Genomic DNA, 22,102 nt, shown 5'->3' on the forward strand with positions numbered 1-22,102 from the left:
ATGAACAAGTTGTGATATTGCATCTGAAGGATCTTAGAAAAGTCTATTATTATGTTATGCACACAGAAATGGCTAGCTAATACAATGATAATTTATTGTATCAAAAAAAATCATCTTAAAAGAACTTTATGCCATGTATTATACATAACAAAATACAAGTAGAAATATATTATCTTCGTCTCAAGAGAATGAAAGATAATCAGTTAAGGAAATACATAACATATACAGGAAAATATATAACTTCTATGTAGAACAGGAAAAGCAGGGAGCTGGATACCAAAGATATGGCTGTAGAGTGATGTTGGTGTGTGCCACTCTCTAAGATAGCTAATTTATTTAGATGCATTTTCTCAGGGCATGAGGCCAGTTACAGCTCACTTTTTCTTACAGTTTTGATTCTCATGTACAAGCACACCTTGAAAAGGATTTGTGTAGTTACAACCCTGTGAAAGGAAATGTCCCACCATTCAATATATCATTTTCCAGTAATTACACTGCACTTCTGTAAAGAAGCCATCAGATGAAAATGGAGAATTCAGTTCCAGACAGAAATTAGGCTCCTGTCTCAATGTTGGATTTAGGATCCCTAAGATAAGAAATTGGGGCAGATGAATTAAAATACAAAGCTCTAGAGCATATTGCTCCCATAACATAAAATAATAGGAAATTTCATCTATTGTAGGTGACAATGTAAACTGATAGCAACTTATTAGTAGTTTCTTCAAACAGACTCCTAGAGACTGGAGAGATGGTTCTGCTAGTAAAAGCAATGTTACTCTTTCAGAGAGCTGTGAAACCCTGATCCCCCAATACATAACAGCTCACAGCCATATGCAACTGCAGTCCCAGGACATCCAATGCCATCTGATGGCCTCTTTGAGCAATAAGAGAATACAAGGTGCATAGAAGTACATGAATACAAGACACCCATAAAGCTAAAACAAAAATAAAGAAAAAAATAACCTTATTCTTAAACTATATGTTTTAGTAATTACTGTATTATTATTTATTCAATGCTATCAAAAGCTGTGTCAATACACAAACTTCCATACAAGCTTTTATTGTAGCTCTACTCATAATGATCACAACTTGGAAAAAGCTGAGTCTTGTTTATCAGGTGAAATGATGAATATGCTTCAGTATGCTCAGGGTAATTCTTTAATAAATCATCAAACTATGAAATGACAGGAAATATAGAGTAATGAAAGACTATTCTGAAAAGACTGTGTGTGGTCTAACGTATTGGCATTCTAGAAAAGGAAAACAACAAACAAACAACAAAAAAAAACTATGGAGACAAAAAATATCAGTAACTTCCAGAGTTTTCTGTAAGAAGAATTGGGAGTGGGCAGAGAATATAGCTTTATTTTACAGAAAAGACACTGACATTTTCATGATAGATGTTTGTCATGTATCTATGTCACTATACAGTTGCCAAAGTCTATAGACATGGAAGACCACCAAGACAGGAGTGAATTCTGGAAGTGGAATATATGTGGAACCAGGTTCAGGAGCTGTAAAATATGCAAGTCTTCCCTAAGGCATGAAAACAGTGATAGATGCAATGACTGAAAGAGAGCAGAGTGTCTTGACATGTGAGACTTTTGTACCCTCTAAATTCCAGTAAGGATTTTAAAATGATCCTAAAATTTACCTTAAAAAATGATCTTCATTCTGCAATAGTTATTACCAATGAAGCACAACCTAATAATTTTGTATTTGATTATTTTAGGATATCTAAGCTCATTTGTATATGTTTTCAGAAAGTGCTAGGGACTAGGAATAAATGCTTACTGTAAGTTCAGTTCTGTTTATGTATTTATTTTTATAGTCAATATTGACCTTTGTTTCTGCTTGAATTTGAAACAAAGAAAATTTTAGTACATGAAACATAGATAATTAGGTTGCAAACAGATGTTTTAGAAGCTAAAGGCAGGGTGTTTTACATATCCCACTGACTACACAACTACAGAACTACTTGTATAATAATAAAATTACTGAGATTCATGCTCAGAAATTCTATTTGTATGTTTGAACACAATTTTAATTAGTTTTGTTGACTTAGAAGAATAAGTCAAACTTTGTTTGAGAATCATTAGTCTAGCGTGTGTTATACAATAACAGAAGTATCTATTGCAAATAAAAGTTCCTATAAAACTAATACCTTATCCTATGGCACAGCCTCAATTCATAAGTCTACAAAACAACTCCTACATCTGATATTCAGGAAACATTGTCAAGAGGAGGTAGAAGAATTGTAAGGGTCAAAGGACCAGGAAGTCATTGTAAGACCCTTTCTCTTAGAAACGAGAGGGAAGAGTCAAAACCATAATACCTCAAAAATATGGCTACCTAAACAAGACCAGAAGAAGTATTTTCAATATTTCAAAATGTGTATTTTCAATAGACATGTTAACATGAAAGAGGCTGATATGACAGTGCACCCCGCCTCAACACGCACACATAGAACTAGAGGCAGCTAAGTAATTCTGAGAGAGAACAGTTTTTCCTAGAAATGAGCTACCTAATTAGTTATCCAATACCAAGATAACATCTCTGAAATCACATACATAAACAACATTAATAGACTGAGCTGGCTGTATTTCTGTGTTTAGGAATATTTATATAATGCATATATGCATTGTTTATTTACAAATATTTATGTGGCAATAATAAAAAAAGAGAACATGAAGACATATTTAATTTAAAAAAGAATTTTGACAGTAGAAAAATAAAAATTAATTTACTTATAAAAATGACCACTTAAAGAAATGAACTATATAATATACTGAAGAAATGTTTCAATTTTGTAAAATAAACCACTGTGACAGAAGGAACAGACAGCTTACCTACCACATCATACATATACATAATAATTAATATTATTATATTTTATCTCATTTTCAATTTATGAAAGCATTTAAAGCTCTACAACAAAAAGAGTGGTAAATATTTATATATTAGCTTTTATCTAACCAATGTCCTATTCATTTAAGGGACACTGCAAATTCATTCCTAAGATAGTGAGAAGTCTATACTGACTCTATTCCTTTGGTGTCTTTGTGTCTTTCCTGATGTATGTGGCTTGGGCAATGTAGGCTAAGGGAAATTAGTCAACTTTAATACTCAATGAACATGAATCTGTTCCATATTATAAGCGAGCATATGATTCACCTCAGTTTTGCAGCCATAAATAAAGCTCCCTTTCTACAATGCTCCTCTAACTATTCTTGGATTCTCTGTTCCTGAAATAAATTATTCACCTTATTGGAGTAACTTTCATGGAGCAATGGTAGAGTTTAATATAGCATACTTTCCACAAAACTATGCATTTAGGTAAGAAATAGGAGGAGGAGAGCACGAAGAGCAGGAGGAAAAGGGGAGGAGGGGAAAGATGAGGGGAGCAGGAGGGGAGGCGTGTGGAAGAAGAAAGAGAACAGGAGAAGGAGCTAAGAAGTAGATGATGTATTTTTACCTGACATGGGACCTCTTGCAATCAGTTAACCGATTAGAACCTATATAATTGTGGGGAAGTTGGAATGTTGCAGACCCACAGCTAATTACAATTTTTCTTTAGCTATCTTTAGCCTCCTTAAAACTTATTCCATATGGATCTCTGCATCTGACCTAACCGTCTTGAAATTAACAGGTGAAACCATTCCAAATATATCAACTTGACACATTGGTTCTCAATCTGTGGATTGCACCTCCTTGGGTGGAGTCTCAGGGAGGGGTAGGAGTTTGGGGGGAGTGTCAAACAACCCTTACACAGAGGTTGTGTATCAGATATCCTGCCTATCAGACATTTACACATAACAGAAGCAATTTACAGTTCTAAAGAAGAACAAAATAATTTTATGGTAGGGAGTCAGTCATCCCTACATGAAGAAGCCTATTGAAGGGTCACAGCATTTTGAAAGGTTGAGAACCACTGACTTTAACAATGACATGCTTCATTCAACTAAATGGCACCGTATGTCACTGGAGAGCAACTGAATTCAATACAAATATTCTGCACCTTTGCTATGACCTGCCTACCTGCCGTCTCCAACAATATGTTTACGAAGTGCTTTCGTTTATGACTTTCTTTGTCCTATTACTGTAAAGGTGTCACGAGACTTCCTACATGTCGAAATATGCCATCTAGAGTAACAGGATCCCATGACTCCAGGCCATGGTTCTTCAAAGTTGGCTCCAGAATATATTCTCTCTCTTCATCATGGAGGTGGGAATTTTGTTTGGTAGCAACACCCCCACCAAAGTTGTGTTCTCTAACTTGGGACTCCCCTTTTAGAATTCTAGGTTGGCTGTAGTTGGCAGAATAGTTTCACTTTCACAATGTAAACGATACATGGTTTATAAGGAAGAGCAGGCTACAAGGGGAGTAACTATAAGAAATCCAAAAAGTTTTTTTTTCCTGAACCTATTTCTACAGTAAATTATCTGTAGCCCCAACTGCGTCTCTTTACTATTCTAGAGCTCCATATTCCTAAGCTAATATTAAATGCACTCATGGATCCCTCTCTTCTCCAGCCAACCACTACAAATGTTTAAACTGAAGAGAAGCTTATCTGTTACCTTAGTAGCGCTTGGTGACACAGAGTCAGAAAAGATCAGCAAAAGCAGACCCTGAAAGGAAGGCGTGAAGAGACATGGCACAGAGGCTGTGAGCTCCCTTCTTGTGCACCACAACCCTGTTCTACAGCAAGAAGGTTCATTAATGCAGCAGCTTTGGTCTATTTCTCTAGCTGCTTGAGATTCTTGAGGTAAGGGATTTGTTTCAGCAGATTATGACTTAATCATGATAGAGAGCAATTAAAATCACACCAATCAGTAATATTGGAGGAGACAAGCCAAAGGTCAGGAAACCTTGGTAAACTTGTTACATGAAAGAAGAAAAGACTGAAACATATGTGTGAGAGAAAGACTAAAACCCAAGATGCTTATTTACATATAGTCCCAACTCAGTGGTGACTTTTGTTAATAATTGTAAGTAAGCATCTTGGCTTTTATTGTCTAGTTGCTGTTTGAACTGAAAAACACTCAATTTTTTGGCTCAGCAAGACTCTTGGTTTGATTAGACATCACTGTCCTAGGTGTGTCAAAATGAATGGGCTGGGTTGGAATCTTCACTACGCTCCAGGCTGAGCTCCTGGATACAGAGCCGTATGCATGGGGAGGAAGTAATATGCCTTTAGGATTTTGGCTTGATCATAACTGTGGTTTTTGTAAGTGCTTTGTGTTGTTCTAAGATCTGGTTACTGGGGAGAACCAAGTTTGTTTATCTTCAAGGCACATTTTAACAGTAAATCAAAAGCAAATAAGTATATCACATTGGAGAAAATTATCTTAACATGTTTCTAAAATGCTAAAATTTTGAAAGAAATGTTTGCAATCCTAATTGCTGTATTTCTCAAATAGCAAAAAAAAAAATGGCTAAAGCATCAGACAAGTATAATTTCATGTTACTTTTGGTAATACAAAAGTAGTGCACTTTGGAGGAGGAAATGGCTTTTCTTTAATAGATCCTTGTGGTTTTTTTTCTACATGAGACACAAAGCAGTTTTGTTTTCATATGCAAATCAATAGAAATGAGTGGTTACTAACCTTTTCAGTCTCAAACAGTTAAGTGATTTTTTATGCTTGTTATTTCACATGAATAAAAATATGAAAGAGAATTAGAATGTGGGTGACATTTCAGTATGGGAGCTTTGCAGATAAAAAGGTACATTGCTTAGGGAATAAGCTGTGTTCTGAAACGTAGGCAATGTTAGGAAAGAATGGTTTTCCTTTGACTTTGGTGTTTAAGAAAGTGACAGCAGCAGTGTACGGGGTATATTGGTGATTTTTCCATTACTATATAGAAGAGCTGACATGAGTAACTCATTATAGAGTGTTGTTTTGAATCACACTTCTGGGTATTTCAGTCTAAGATTAGGCGGACTCATTTCCTTGGCCTTCTAGTTGGTGGAAATGCTAGACGGCCTTTGTTAGGAACATGTGGCAGAGTAAACTGATGATGTTTTTCCAAGAAACAAAGAAAATAAATATGCCTTAGCATCCCATGTCACCTTTACGTTTATGTCCCCAGTAGCCTACTTACAAGAACCTACCCTCAGGATCTACCTACAACAGAGTCTCTTTTTCAAAGTTACCATCATCTCATGATAATGAAACTCCAGGGTCAAGCCTTTAACACATGGACAGCTGTCATGTTCTTCATCCAAACTCTAGAAGTTGAAACTGATGGCAAGCCATGTGCATCCAGGAGGTCAGAAAATGGAATAGAATCAACACCGATTGGTCTTTAAGCTAGAAGACGAGGTGTTGCTTCAGTATGAACAGGCTGGCACCTGTGACTGGCATTGGAATCAAACAGAGGAAAACATAGAAGACCTATAGCATGCCAGCCAAGTGCTAGACATCAAATTATACCTCCGGTCTGTCTGCATGAGTAGTATAATATCAAGAAATTCCCACAAATTTCTGTTCCATTTTAGAGAGTAGAGGAGATACTGATCAGATGGACCCATTATGGGTAACACGGGAGATTTGTTTTATCGTGTGACTGTATGGTATCTGTTGCATAGATTATAACACTTATCCCTTTACCACTAAGGAAATCTGATTTACCTGAAAGACTAAGTTTTCTTTGGGGGCTGGCCACAGGGAGTTTGATCACGCTCCAGGGAGTATATAGACATCACAAATTGGACTGTTTTCATTATTTCCTTTTTTCTTTTATTAATTAACTAACTTATTTATTTGTTTATTTGGAGAGGAGAGGGAAGAGGTCACAGAGATTTAGTGGCTGGGAAGTGGGTGTGACTACATGGGGTGCATGATGTAAAATTACCAAAAAAAAAAAAAAAAAAAAAAGTATTATCATGAAAAAAGAAGTATTATCATGAAAAAAGAGAGATTTTGTGCTTTTCCTTGCCAACAACTTGCAGATTTTTTTTTATATTAGTATTGTAGTGGCTCTGCCTTGTTGCCTGCAGGCATTTCTAAATGATACTCAGAAGACAAATTCTCTCTCTCTCTCTCTCTCTCTCTCTCTCTCTCCCTCTCACTCGCTCTCTCTTTCCCTCCCTCCCTCCCTCCCTTCCTATCTCCTCTCTCCCTGTCTCTCTCTCTGTCTGTCTTTCTTTCTTTCTTTCTTTCTTTCTTTCTTTCTTTCTTTCTGTCTGTCTGTCTGTCTGTCTGTCTTTCTTTCTTTCTTTCTTTCTTTCTTTCTTTCTTTCTTTCTTTCCTTATTTTTGATGCTGGCCAAAGCCTGAACATGCTTCCCTTGATGCCTTGGATATTTTCCCTTAAGCTTCTCATCCCATTTTTCCCATCTATAAGCCTTGCTAACCTTCTTTTCGAAAACAAGACTTACTTCCAGTGGATTTTCCAGCTCCCTCCACCAGTCATCTGCCAGGCGTTAAACCTTGCCTAATCTATCTTTTCTCTTAACCTCTAATAAAACTGACCTCAAGCTTCATTTGAAGTCCATTCTAATATTCTCTGGTGAATGAGACTAAAATGAAAACCCAATTCACACAGCACCATGAGGTGACCTCAAAAGGAACTCAGTTTTCCCTGATAACAAATTCAGTTGGCACATCCTTGGGGAATCTCGAGCCTTTCTCTCCATCTCAGTCACATTCCAGTGTATCATAACCTATCCTATTCACATCCAGGTAGGTGCTCATTGAAGAGAAAAGATGAAAAGGTACCAGAAAGCAGAAATCTCTTCAGCAGTCCAGGACTCCCGTGAGGACACTCTTTCCCTACTACTCTGGGGTCTTTGTCCTACAGGAGCAGTTTCTATCTTCTGTTCTCACTAAACTTGGGAAGATAAACACCTGGGTCTCTCCCTCTCCCTATTAGTCACAAATGAAGCAAAAGACCCTGTAGGACAAAAAGAGATACATAAGCAGAGCAGGAAAAAAAACTGAAGCTTCTGGCTCAGAGGAACAGAAAAAGGATGTACAAGACCCCAAGTCACTTTCCCAGTTAAAGATGTTGAACTTTTTATTTTTCATGAGTTGGTCACCTGTATTTTTTTGTTTTTAAGCTGTTGGTTTTATTTACTCATTCAGTCATTGATTGTGTGGGTTTTTTTCTTGTTGGTTCTCTCTCTCTCTCTCTCTCTCTCTCTCTTTCTCTCTCTCTCTTTGTGTGTGTGCTACTTACAATTTTGTTTTCTATTGTTTGTTATATATTCTAAGTATTGATTCCCTATCATAAGTTTGGCTAGAAAAATTTTCTCTTTTTAGTTGAGAAAGGTTTTTTTCATCACTCTAATAACTGCTTCCATTGTTGTGGGTTTATTGTGTGTTTTGTTTTGTTGCAGGACCAGACTTTCACAGCCCAAGCTGATTTTAAATGTCTTCTCTATCTAGAATAATCACAAACTCTGTACTTCTTTGTTTCCAGTCCCTGAATGATGGGATTTCAGGCATGTGACACAATGCTGTGCTGAAGAGAAACTTTAATTTCATGCATTCTCACTCGGCAGCCTTTTACTATTGCTTTCTAAGTTGTTGCTGTCCTCTCCTAGTCATAGAGTCTTTGCCCGTGGCTGCATCGTCATATGGCTGCCCTATGTTTTCCTCAAACAACTTCAATGTTCCAGGTCACATGCTCAGGGACTTCATTCATTTTGAACTGATTTTTGTATAAGGCCAACTATTACTTCCCTGCTTCGATATGGATTTCAAGCTCCTTAAAAATTCTGTTTATGTTAAGAATGACACTGGGATTTTTTTTCTTTTCTTTATTAATCATTCTATTTGTTTACATCTCAAATGATATCCCACTATCCAGTTACTCCTCCAGAAGACCCCCATCCCACAACCTCCCTATGCTCCCTCCCCTTTGCCTCTATGAGGGTGCTCCCTCACTCACCCACATTCTGCTGCCCCACTACTCCAGCATCCCTCTAATCTGGGGCATCAAACCTTCACAGGACTAAGGGCCTTCCCTCCCACTGATGTCAGACAAGGCCATCCTCTGCTACCTATGTATTGGAACCATGGATCCCTCCCTGCACACTCCTTGGTTGGTGGTCTAGTTCCTGGGAGAACTGGGTGGTCCAGCCAGCTGAAGTTTTTTTTTCCTTGGGAGTTGAAATACCCTCAGCTCCTCCAGTCCTTCTATCAGCTCCCCCACTAAGGTCTCTGAGCTCAGTCTGACGGTTGGCTCCAAGCATCCACATCTGCATTGGTCAATTGCTGGCTGAACCCCGCCAAGGAACAGCCACACCAGGCTCCTGTCAGCAAGTTCCTCTTGGCAATAGTAACAGTGTTGGGTTTGGTGTCTGCAGACAGAATGGATCCCCATGTTGGGCAGTCCCGAGATAGCCCTTACTTCAGTCTATGCTCTGTTTTTGTTCCTGTTCTTTCATTGCACAGGAATATTTCTGGGTTAAAAACTTGGAGATGGGGGTATGACCCGAATCTCTCAACTGTGTCCCATGCCTATCTACTGGAAGTGGTCTCTACAGGTTCTATCTCCTTTCTCTGTGAATTTTGGCTAAAGTCATCCTTGTTGTGTCCTGGGAGCCTCTGGACTCCCTGGTGTCTGGGACCCATATTCACTATGTTTATAGCAGCCTTATTTATAATAGCCAGAAGTTGGAAACAACCCAGATGTCCCTCAACAGATGAATAGATACAGAAAATGTGGATACACGTGTAAATGAATACATTTACACAATGGAGTACTACTGAGCTATTACAAACAGTAACTTTATGAAATTCACAGGCAAATGAATGGACCTAGAAAATATCATCCTGAGTGAGGTAACCCAGACACAAAAGAACATACATGGTATGCATGAGTGAGGTAACTCAGACACAAAAGAACATACATGGTATGTACTCACTGATAAATGAATATTAGCCAAAAAGCTCACAATGTCCATGATACAACCAACAGACCATATATGGTGCTTAGGAGAAAGGAAGACCAGGTGTGGATGCTTAAGTCCTGCATCAAGGGGGGAACAGGATGATCAGGACAGTTGGAGTAAGGGGGACCTGGAAGAAAGAGAGAAGGGGGAATAAATAAGGGGGCTGTATCAGGTACTGGAGGGAATGGGGAAGAGGTACAAAGGGTCAAGAAATTGAAGAAAAATATGTAGCAGTGGGATATAAAGAACTGGGGATATCCACTGGAGGACCACCAGGATTTTCATTTCTTAATGTAGCTAAACATTTATTGTCAAACGATGCAAGTGTTAGAGTTTTGTATTTTACATCTTGGTCTATAATTTGAGAACACACTCTTAGTGTCCATGGCAGACTTTGCTCTCTTAGTTGGTTCTGTAGTCATTTTTAAATACAAAGATTTATGGTGTATATGGCCCATGCTACAGCTATGTATTCAAATGCTTAATACTGGCCCCTAAGATCTGGTTGTCCCTGAAAAAGAGATTCTCACATACACCTAGAGATACTACTTAAACAGTGCTTCAAAATTTAAAGATAATTAGTTAATATAAGTTTAGAGCCTGTTACTGAACAGTAGGGGGAGAAAGGCATGATTTGAGCATTAAGTGAGGAAGTCTCAGGAGAGAGTAAGAGGAAGGAGGGGAAGGGAGTCAGAAGCCCACAGGAAAGTAGATGGACCATAAACACATGGCCTAGGGAAACAGTAAATAACAAGGGATATATGACTGGATGTAAGTTAGAATAGTTCAAAACCTGTCCAGTCTAGGCTTACAACTTGGAAATAAGTACCAGAATTGTATGTCTTTTATACTAGATAGAATATTTAATTCCTACTACATAAAATGAGAGGGGTCACAAGGGTAGGCAAGAGGACTGGGAGAATGGGGAGGGCTGGGAGAATAGGGAGGACTGGGAGGACAGAGAGTACTGGGAGAACTGGGACATGACTGTGCTGTGATGGGGGTTCATTATGTGAAATTCCTAAATAATCAAAGCAAATATTATGAAAAAATAGATTTACGGACTCCCTAAGGAAGGGAACATAGTAGAAGTAGGCGTAAAAATCAGAGATTGGTGATGAAAACTCTGCAATCTGTAAGCTTCTTGAAAAACTTTCTCCCAGTTGTATTAAGCTTGGAGAAAGATAAACTCATCAAAAAACCCCGCAGCATTCTAAGGATGACTTTAGAATGGGCTCTGAATTCATCTTTCATGGATAACAATGGCATCAACTGCAGAGCTATAAGAGAACATCTTTCTGGACTCAATAAAAGAAATAATTAAGAAAGTCACAGATAACAGCAAGATGCAAAAGCTTATCAGCCCATAAACATGATTTTGAAAGAAAGTCAAGAAAAATTATCAGATGCACAGATTTAGCTTCTCAATAAAAAAAATATTAAACACAAATCCCTAAGTGATATTAAAATGCATGCATAATATTATAGCTTAAAAGTATAAAAGAGAGGGAAATTAAAAAGAATTCTAATAAAATAAGTAAATCTGCAATAAAGCATTAGATTCTGGCGGCTTGTTGACTTTTATTAGCTATCAATTCATTTGACAGGCAAAGTACCCACGAAAAGAGACACTGAAATAAGCATAAAGAATGATGTGTCATTAACAATTCTTTCAGATGGATCCTTATATGATAGTAACTTTCCTTTGTACTGAGAGATGAACTAGCAGTTTATTAAAAGCAGTGAATATTTTGTTCAGTTAATAATGAAGCAATCGAATAATCAAAATGGTGCCATTGTTCTGCTTTGGGTTAAGGATGCGTGCTCAATTTTGTTATAATCTCTTATAATTTCCTATAAAATGATAAATGCCATGAGTGTTCATATGACCCATAACATATCTTGCAAAATTACCAAACATTCTACATATGATATGATTATTATCTATTCCAATTATTTATACAGAACACATCATGCTCAAGATCTACATTTATTTGCAAACATTTTGTCCAATTGACATGAATGCAAGAAAAAAATCACATCCAATAGAGAACAATTGTGGAGAAGCTGAAATAATCAAGCTGTGTCACATTTATACACACATATAATTATATATCTAGATAAACATAGTATATATCTAGATAACAAGTAATCAATCACAATCACATGTCAAGAATTAGCTTCTCAGTAGTAGTAGGAGCCCCTCTTGAGAATGTAGGGCCTTCTGGGTTTATTTTCATACAGCTGCCTTTTCAGAATATAAGGGATTTTTCTCTTTATCACTTCTTCCTTCTCGTTTTTATCATTGACACCATCGAGGATATCTTCCTGAATTACCTAAAACAGAGAAAACACAAAAGCAAGTTAGATGCATGCAATATATTTCAGACGTTTTCCTACATCTTACTTGATCGATTTGAGGCACAATGTACCTGTAGAATCAGAGAAACGTGTTATCACAGGACAAATGTTTATCAGTGACAGAGATGGAATAAGGTCATAATCTTTCTGGATTGTTTACACCCTTTCCCAGTTCACCAGACTACCTCTTTTCAGAAATGGATTCACATTTTCCAACTGAGGAACCAGACCAGTCACATCAAATTAGTTCTGAGATTTTGATTATACAATGGCGGCCCAAAATAATATGAAATATATCACAATAATATAACATGCCATTTGAATAAGAATTTTATGTTTATTTTCATCAATTATTGACATGACTTGAAAGTCATTGCACTAAATTTCCTAAACAAAGAAAGAATGGCCTGTTTCAAGTATCTTAGATGTTGTAGAGATCAACAAATGTGGAAACTCTGTTTGGATACCTAAGATTTCTTCAGATTACTGCTGTCTCCTAAACTTTGTGGTCACAATAACAAATACTGATATTTCAACTGTAATGCACAAGCATACCATCCTATCTCCAAATATTTTATTTCAACCCAAAGATATTCAGTTTCAGGGAAGGCAAAGCAGCTACTGTCAGGCAATGTAGATTTTTAATCTTTACTTTGTTAAAAATGCATAGTCTGTAATTACTTGTACCGTGCTTAGAATGATACTATCGTTTTATTTGTAAATGACTCAACAGTTAAAATAACAAGAGATCTAGTCTTATGTTCAATTGACTTATCTGCTAATTAGTTTATTGAGGGGGTCTTTCTTGTTTGGATAAATAAGGTATAATTGACATTTCCCTCTGCTAAGATTGGAATTTTCAAGTTTTATTGAGCTAAATAGTGTTTTAAGTACTGTACCATTTAGCTGGAATTAAAATTAAAGGCTGAAGAACATGACAAGTAAATCTGAAGGAGCCTTTTTGGTTTTTCATCTGGAAAGCATCAGTTTGTTTACCAGCCAGTATAAACACCAGCAGTTCTGCTGCTATTTGCTCTTTCCACAGGGTATCTCTGTGGCAGCCACTCACAGGCTTATTACATTAAGAGGGAGGGCACCATCGGATCTGCAATGTTGCCATAAGCCCAGACAATATTAGAGCGTGAAGCAAACCTCTCAGAACTTGAACTGAAAAATAATGGTTTTTTTTTTTTTTTCAGTTGGAAAAGTGGAATAGCAGTTCATTTTACTTTTTTAGGAACATTCAGTTATCTTCCACATTTTTTTTCTTCTTTTGGTTCAAATTTGTGATACTTCCCCCCCCCAAAAGCTCTAGTTTTTATTTAATTCTTTAAAGAAATGTACATCAAGACAATAAAAATGATTGTGCCTATTGAGAATGTTACTTTGATAAAGTAGATTACTAAAAATTTCAGTTTCCCTTTTTAAAGATAGGCCAACCAGGTAAGTTAGTGCACACATGTGATATTAGCACTTGAGAGGCAGGGGCAAGAGGATTGATAAAAGTTTGAGACCATTCTGGACTATGTGATATACCTTAGGCCAGCCAGGACTACATAGCTACAAGACCGTGTCTCACAAAAAACAAAAGGCAAAAAACAAAACAAATTAAAACCAAACAAAACATAAATAAATGTTCTAACTATACATCCACAGAATGTTGAAAGCTAGTCCTTTAATGATGTCTTACTTGCTTGTTGCATCAGTTGAGAAGTAGGTTTTGAAGTTACCTAATCCCCATCACACACACACACACACACACACACACACACACACACACACACACACACAACCATACTGCATTATTTTAAAAATTAAAAAACATTTTAATTGACCAATAATCAATTACAAAATGAAAAAACAATTCCTATGTGCTTGCCAATCTCTGAGTTGCAACTAAAAACCTCTGATCTAGGTACTATATTCTTTGAAACTTTTGTATTGTGCTTGATATAGATAAGTCCAAATGATTTTTGATTTTAGCAAAAACAGTTGGAGTTATGTTACATTTCTTAATACACATCACTATTACTAATATAGGAAAAACTGTCTCAGTATATCACCTGTTTATATATATGGTTCAAATTTACCTTAGAACATATCACCCTTTTAAGAGTGAAAAGGTTTTGTTAATCTCCAAATGTTTGGAGGACACTTTGAAGTTAAGAAGGGGTGTTGGCTTAAAAACATGATTTATCACTTTCTAGTATTTTTAGGTCTCTCTACTATGATCTTATCAGGGCATAGGTTGAGTACAGATGATAGCCCAGTAAGGCAGTGATTCTCATGCCCTCTTTTGGGTTCGTCTATACCTCCCAGTGTTGAAAGGCCCTGCTGCGGCAGATTTTCTGGAGCTGTAATATAGTCAACATTGCTTCCAAGCTGAAACCATCAAGAACAAGGGGAAGTTTCCTTTTGCCAACAAGGTCGTCATCATGCATTTCTCCGGTTTCCTCAGCTGGGCTGTTCAGGTTATTTATAAGGCTGCAAACATTTAGCAAGGTCATTTTCCAAGAGGAAGGAGTTGCTTTGCTGATCTGAAAATTAAAAAAAAAAAAAAAAAAAGATATTGCCATTAAAGTCTGTAAGATGAGTATGGGATATGCTTTGACTGTATTAAAGCATTGTGATGTAATTTCTACTTGCAATCAAACTCTGAATGGGTTCCAGTTACTTATTCAAAAGCATGCACTGAACTATCATATCCATGGATTTGAGTTTGATTTAAAAAATTTAATTAGATAGCTTTCAATGAATACATGTGGTACCAGTACCACTTTCTTACGACACTATATTCCAATGCCAGTGGTGATAATTAAAAAAAAAAAAAATGTATTGTGAGAACAACAAATTTTCCTGTGTTTGCTGTTTTTCCTTTTTATTGGAATTTGCTGGAGCTTCTTTCGTCTTGCTATTTTTAGTATTAATAGTATTATATTAATATTATTTCAATGTCTAAACACCATTATCCTTCAATAGAACTTATTCACACAGAATCAAATACTATTCTCATTAAAAATTTAAATGTAGTCATTATGTTAAAGTGGACATATATTTCGAGCTCTCACATAGTAGTATAAGCATACAAAAGATACAGTTGAATAACAGTATGAATAATAAACAATTTTATAGAAAAACATGAGATGCACCTTTTATTTTTATTCTAGCAACAAAGTGGCAGTGATTATCCACTTGGATACATTCTTGTCAAACTTAGTTACTTAAGTTGAAGTGACTCAATGCAATGTAAATACGTTCTCTTGGATTGTGTTAAACTGATTTAATCATACTGTTGCACAAAATCGCCTTCAGTGGAGAAGATGACATCATTCTAGATACTGAATTTATTGTTCTTACATTTGCTTGGTCACGGAGGGCAACTCAAATTCTGACATGTTCTAGGAATGGTAGCACTTGCAACACTTTGCCACTTTTGAAGGTTATTTGGAGCATATATGTGTAAAAAATGTACATTTCCGATTTCAAAATCAAAACCTATTGTAAGTCTCCAAGGGCTTTATTGCTAAGCTAAGAGAGTATAAATGGGTTCCACATATCTTCCTACCTAGGAGATGAAAAAAACTGTAGCTATTGACTGACTGAATACTAAACAATGTATCTGTTATAGTTACACGAATTAATTTCTTATTAATACTAACTAAATCCATAAAGCAGACTTATAAAGAGGCTCTTCTGATATAATATTTACAAATTAATATGGTATTCAACTGACTTTGGTAGATCTTAGCCATCGTTGAATTGTATGTGCTCTTAGATTGTACCAGACTGTCTCGTAAGAACCAAGGCAAACACACATCCTCATTAGTTGTAATGTAACAACATCATGTGCTTTCAGACACGCACTTACCAACTGAAACTTTCCTTTCTGCTTATAAAATACAGAAAGTTTCCCTTGTATACTAGAGATTTTTGTACCTAGACTGTGTTCATTCAATTACGGAAGTATGCTGTATGGAAGAACTGATTTAGAATATTGCCTCAGAATTTAGGTCAGTGTCTTGATCACACTTTCCATCACAATTGTTAAATCTCAGAGTTGTTATAACTGTGCTCTCAATCGATGAAGAGGTGGATTCACCTCAAAAAATATTCGTATCTACTCATAGAAAACTTGAATTCTAACCATCAGTTTTGATACACAGTGACTTACTAAGTCTGAATCAATCGATTGCATTCACAATGTGACATAGTCTAACACCACCTAACAGCTGAGTTTAATTCCTAGGGCAATGCTGGTAAGTAGGAAACATGCTCTCAACGTTGCAAAACTGAAGGGTGTTTAGAATACAGAACTTTACTGGACTCATGGAACAAATTTTAACTATCTATGGCGAATGCTTTTGAAAGGGTAAGAATGCAAACCCTCTCATAGGAAGTGGAGTTTTTAATTACTGATCAGAGAACCATAAATATAGAGGTTCTCCACTTGAGTTTAAAAATAGGAAAAGCCAAGGTCAATCTTATTGACTAACTCAGTTGCCTAAGATTGACTAGATAATAAGGTAAGGTTTTAGGACTGGTTGTCAAGGTTAATTTTTGCCTGTCCATAGCTTTCTTCTGTACCATATTCATCCCCATGTTGCCATGTGTTAGGAAATCTATATTATTTTCCACGATCAACCAGAACATGGAACAATTTCAATTAGGTTTCACTTATTTATTTAACTTCAGGCCAGTATAGCTCTTAGCATGCCAATATAGTAATGATGGAAGTCATTTACTTTAAGTATGTTTACATATCTTCATTCCATTATCTGTGGCTGCTTACTTAAAATTGAAAATTACAAAGTGACAGTCCTATAGACATGTTGTTTTTCATACCAACATGAGTGACTCCTGAGAAGCAGGGAAAAAAATCTCTCAAATAAAAAATGTCTCCCAAAGACCTTTACAGCTTTGTGATAGGTAACTATTCCTATTTTGATTGACATTAGAAAATAATATGAGGTTTAGAGTGAATATTCATACATCCTTCTACCTTGGGTTAAAGGAAAGGAAAAGGTTACCTTCGATGCATGCATATTTGTCAATAGATCTGCCTCCAATGCTCTCTCATCTTCTTCTGAATCTGAATAAAATCAAAACCACATGCTTACTATGTAATCACACATCACATAATTATATTGCAACCACCATGTTTCAAATGATTTTAAAGGATTAGTCTTTGAAGCTTATTCTCTTCTGTGTGTAATTGCTTCAAAGCAGTATTCAGAAAGAAACACACCACAGCTTAATTTTATGGTGACAGCTACTATAGTAGTGTCACTTCTAAGAAAATAAGCACATCTTAATTTGCTAAGCAAAGTATGATTTAGAATTGTCTATTCACTGAATCTTAGTAAAAAAAAAAATTCATTATATTGTACAGTGTAGACCTTATTTTAAAAAACCTGCACTGTGTTACTATTACCAGCAATATCTCACACATATGAAATATATATATATATATATATATATATATATATATATATATATATAATGAATACACATGTTGCTTTTAATTTTGTGGCAAAGCCACAGGGAAGTACTCATTGGTAATTTTAGAATAGAATATGATACCGAGATTCACTTCACTACAAATGTCATCTTTTAAAATACTCTTTGAAAGAATTGGTTTCTGTTTTACACAGGACGTTTAAATTGTGTGCTCTCAATTTTTTATAAGCAAGTAAGAAAATGGCTTAAGCAAATGCAGAGCTCTCCACCAACACATGGTAAGTCCTATTGAAAACAGATCCTTGGTTAACTTCAGAACACATTTTCCCAGATTCCATTTATCTGTATCGTATAGAGAAGCAAAATTGAGCAACACGACGATGTTGTAGGACATTTAATGTATATTAGCTCTTATTATAGACCCATGAGCTCTATGAAGGGAGAGCTAAAATTGCCCCCTTCTTTACTCTATGGTCATTAAAGCACACGATCCCATCTGATGTGAACAACTGATAAACTACAAATAAGAGCTGAGCTATTCCAGAGACACTTTTGCTTGGTTTGTTACACGTACATGTTTGCTTGTTTGGTTTTCAGAATGAATGTTAAAATTAACCTTATTAATCACTGTTAAAAATGTGTCTATGTCACAGAATTTGGTTTCAAGAGCTAATATACAGTTTTTAATCAGTAAGCTATTGTTAGAATCTATAATTATAACTATGTTTCTGTAACTACTTGATAAAATTATAGTTATGGGGAGACTGCATTGGCTCATAAAATACTTACAGAGTCTTACAGTAATAAAATCATTCTAAACAAATCAGAATCCATACTGCACTCAAAAAATCATCTTTGCCCTCAAAAATCTTAGTTTGAACTAACACTCCAGAGTCCTGGTTATTAAGTACAATATTTACAAAATAAGTTGAGTGATTTTTTTACTTCATTTATCTCTAAGATTTTCCACTGCTATGTGTTTGTTCAATTACTTTCCGATTATTTATTGAAATACATTGCAATCATCAAAATATATCATATTACTCTTAGATTTATTTTCTTTTTAAGGAGAGGTAATACACATCTAAGAAAAATACATTCCTTCCCCTTAACTGTTCTATACAGAACACTCTAAAGCTAAATTTTTCAGAAATAGACATGTACCAATTCATGGTTACAGGTTGTGCCAACTCAAGTTACAGTCAGAAAAGCAATAGCTACATTAACATCACGACTGTCACAATGAAATTCTATAAAATGCACTTTTACACAGCACTGGGGACACTTTTTTTGCATTAGAAACACTCATTTATTGATTGATATTTATTTCACATGTTCTAACACACATAGGGAGCTAAAATTAATCTGAGGAAGACCACGTAGGTAAGTGAGAGAAGCCAGCACCTAAGACAATGAGAAAGAATGAGACTAAGAGAGCGTGGATGAGATCTTTTCATGCCTGCATGCTGACAAGCACTGCCTCTATTCAAATTTTCATCCTTGTTTTATTACTCAGATTGATTTTACCCTTTAGTGGTTATATTCCAAAGGAGAATACGTTGCATTTCCTTGAAACCCAGTGAACTGCTTTACAGATTTTTAAAAGGAAAAAATAGTAATTTCAGTTTGTATAATCGGAATGGGAGAAAAACATGATACTTGCAGTTTCTTTCACTAATAGGCAGAGAGAGAGAGAGAGAGAGAGAGAGAGAGAGACAGAGACAGAGAGGGAGGGAGGGAGAGAGAGAGAGAGAGAGAGAGAGAGAGAGAGAGAGACCTCCTGGATTCATTTACCTGAGTAGCAGCAGACTGCAAGAGAAATCACTCACTTCAGGGAGTTGTGAGCCACAGTTGAGCTTACCTGAGCACAGACTCCAGGAGCTGAAAGCCAGGAGAGTCAGGCACACTAGCTGGAGGTTCATTCCTGTCATCTTCTCTCAGCCTTCTGACAAGCAAGTCCACACAGCCAGAAAGGCGCTGAAGGAGCTCTCTCAGTGTTTTCTCTTGCCTCCAGCTGGCTTTGAGAGTGAGTGAACTGTGAGAGATGCTCTGGCCATTCCCTGTATATATGTGAGCAGGAGGATGATGTCATGACTGTACAGGATGTGCTCTGCCATTCCCCCTCCTTTCTCTTTGTCCCTCATCTCATCCCCCACCCATGAACCTTGAGTGAAAGTGACGATCTTCCCTAATTGCAGCCGTTGCTCAGGGTTTCTGACTCATGGAAAGAGTTGTTCAAAATCACTGCCATATACAGCTTAGTAAGAGGCACCTCTGGTACCCTTTTTCCATAATTTTCTATCATACTCCTGCTCCAGACATTTGTCACTTTGATTTTTTTAAAATGTGATATTTTTTTTTTATAGTCCTAATATTTAAGCAAAAGTTCTAGGAAGAAATCGCTGTTTGGAAGACTTAAAGACTTGGAGTATATTTTCTGGTAACAGAAACTTCTGAGCACATGTGTCCTCGTCTCAAGACTCATAGAGAATTTACATAGCATGTACTAAAATAGGAAGAGAAACAGGCAAAAGAAAATTGGATATAATAATGTAATGGGGTAAAGAAACATCCAAAGAAAAAGAAAAAATCAGTATAAAAAGACGAAAATTAGATCTAATGAATAGTATTATGTCCTGCTTGCTTCAAGTTTATTATAGGTTACTGAGGGGAGACAAAATTTCATATGCTGGTCTTTCATTGGATGTCTTAAATAATGTTTATAAAATAAAGACACAAATAGGTTATGAGTTAGAAGGTAAATTATGAGCTGCTATATTAATGATACCCCCCAATTAATTTACAAAATTACATTCACTACATTGCTTAGCTGTTTATTTGTTGCTGATGCTCTAGCTTCCTCTTTCCCTCATTTCACAACTCCCTTCTCACTCTTTCTCTGCATTCTGTCAACTCTCCCTTCAGTTTAATCCTTTTTTTTTGTATAAAAGAAATTGCATTTTTAGACAGAAAAATATTCAATATAACTGCCATTCACCAGAGTCACATTTCTAAGAGAGAATCATCAGGTAATTTGTTAGTTACAATGCTCTTCTTTCCTTCTCTTGATTCTTGGAAGAAAATTGCTCAAATGCCTTTTGAGAAGTAGCTTATTCCTGTAGAGAGTCCTTGGTAACACAAGAAGCGCTCTGAACTGGTATTAGGGACATGAATATTTCAAAACAAAGATTTCTGAGATTTGCTTAACTTTTAAAGACACCACCAATTGTGTAATAATACCTAAGGGGAAAAAAAACAGGGTGGCTACTACAGACAGTTGGTTTATACTTTTGTTACTTGGTAAGAGATTATCTTTGCGGTGCCCCTAAAGGGAGTTATTAGTTACAAATACTGAACAATTAGTTTAAATAATAAAAGATTTTTAAATAATAAAACATTAATACAACTTAATGGTCAAAAGTTAAGCAGTAGTTTTCGGTTTTTTTATTACTTTAATTTTGTCTTGTTGTTTCTGTAGGGAAAAAAAAAAAATACACTAAATTTGACTCACCTGGAGTAGTTTTCGCTAAAGGATGATTGGCAAGTCTGAAGCATGCATGAATTTTTCCTTCCACTAGGGGGAGCAGTGGAAGTTTAGAAAGCTTTCCATCCTCACTGAGAATGCTTGTTTTCCTCTCATTATCCCAGCATTTGTGTGACAGAATCATTTCAGCCCCACATTAATAAAGAAGCCCATAACTTATATATTCTTTGAATACTATTTAAATCAATTACTTTCTTTGCTTTTTACGTTGTGAAGCACAAAGAATCATCTTTGAAAAAGTGTTAAAATATGTGCAAGCAAGCTGTCTGATAGTAAAAAGAAAATGTGATGTTTATTCCCTGAAGTGGTTTCCTAGCAAGTGGAACTTAGTGAACTGTTTAGAAATGTATTTCTGATTAATTAACTCATTTTAAGCATATCTAATGAATATTCATTATTAAAGTGAGAGTTGTTTTATATGTATATAAAAAAAATACCAAAGAAAGAATACAAGAACATGTAGCAATCACTGTCAAATTACTGAAGACTGAACAGATTCCCTTTGGTAATGTTATTAAAAATAAATAAATAACAGTTTTTGGTAAAATTGCAATGTTGCTAATGCTTCCCTTTTTCATTTTATCTTAGTTTATTTAAACTATAGAAATACTATTAAAGGGTCTGTTTTGGGGAGAAGTCACAAGTACCCAGTGGTTTTTGCTCAGTGCCAGGTAAGAATCCTAAACAAAATAGCCAAGAGAAGTCTTCACAGAAAGTCAGCTTTTTCTAAACAAAATATCTGAAGCCCAGCAGAGAAACAACTACCCCACAAGTGCTTTGAAACATACTGTGATTGATAAGACCGATAAATTGTAAATGTAGCAGAAAGCCTTTCAGAA

At 35.9% G+C, this 22,102-nt stretch overlaps 1 protein-coding gene across 1 annotated transcript; it reads right to left on the minus strand.

Moving 5' to 3' along the window:
- Window positions 1-11,368: 11,368 nt before the first annotated feature.
- Nts (neurotensin) lies at window positions 11,369-19,785 on the minus strand. The gene is made up of 4 exons (XM_076920100.1): window positions 19,581-19,785; window positions 17,290-17,351; window positions 14,575-14,799; window positions 11,369-12,238 (listed from the first exon to the last, which is right to left on the minus strand). Exons 1-4 carry the CDS (start codon window positions 19,648-19,650, stop codon window positions 12,086-12,088), a joined length of 510 nt encoding a protein of 169 aa, XP_076776215.1. The 5' UTR covers window positions 19,651-19,785; the 3' UTR covers window positions 11,369-12,085.
- Window positions 19,786-22,102: the final 2,317 nt, after the last annotated feature.

This window comes from Arvicanthis niloticus, chromosome 22 (assembly GCF_011762505.2).
Source record: "Arvicanthis niloticus isolate mArvNil1 chromosome 22, mArvNil1.pat.X, whole genome shotgun sequence".
NCBI classification, from domain to species: domain Eukaryota; kingdom Metazoa; phylum Chordata; class Mammalia; order Rodentia; family Muridae; genus Arvicanthis; species Arvicanthis niloticus.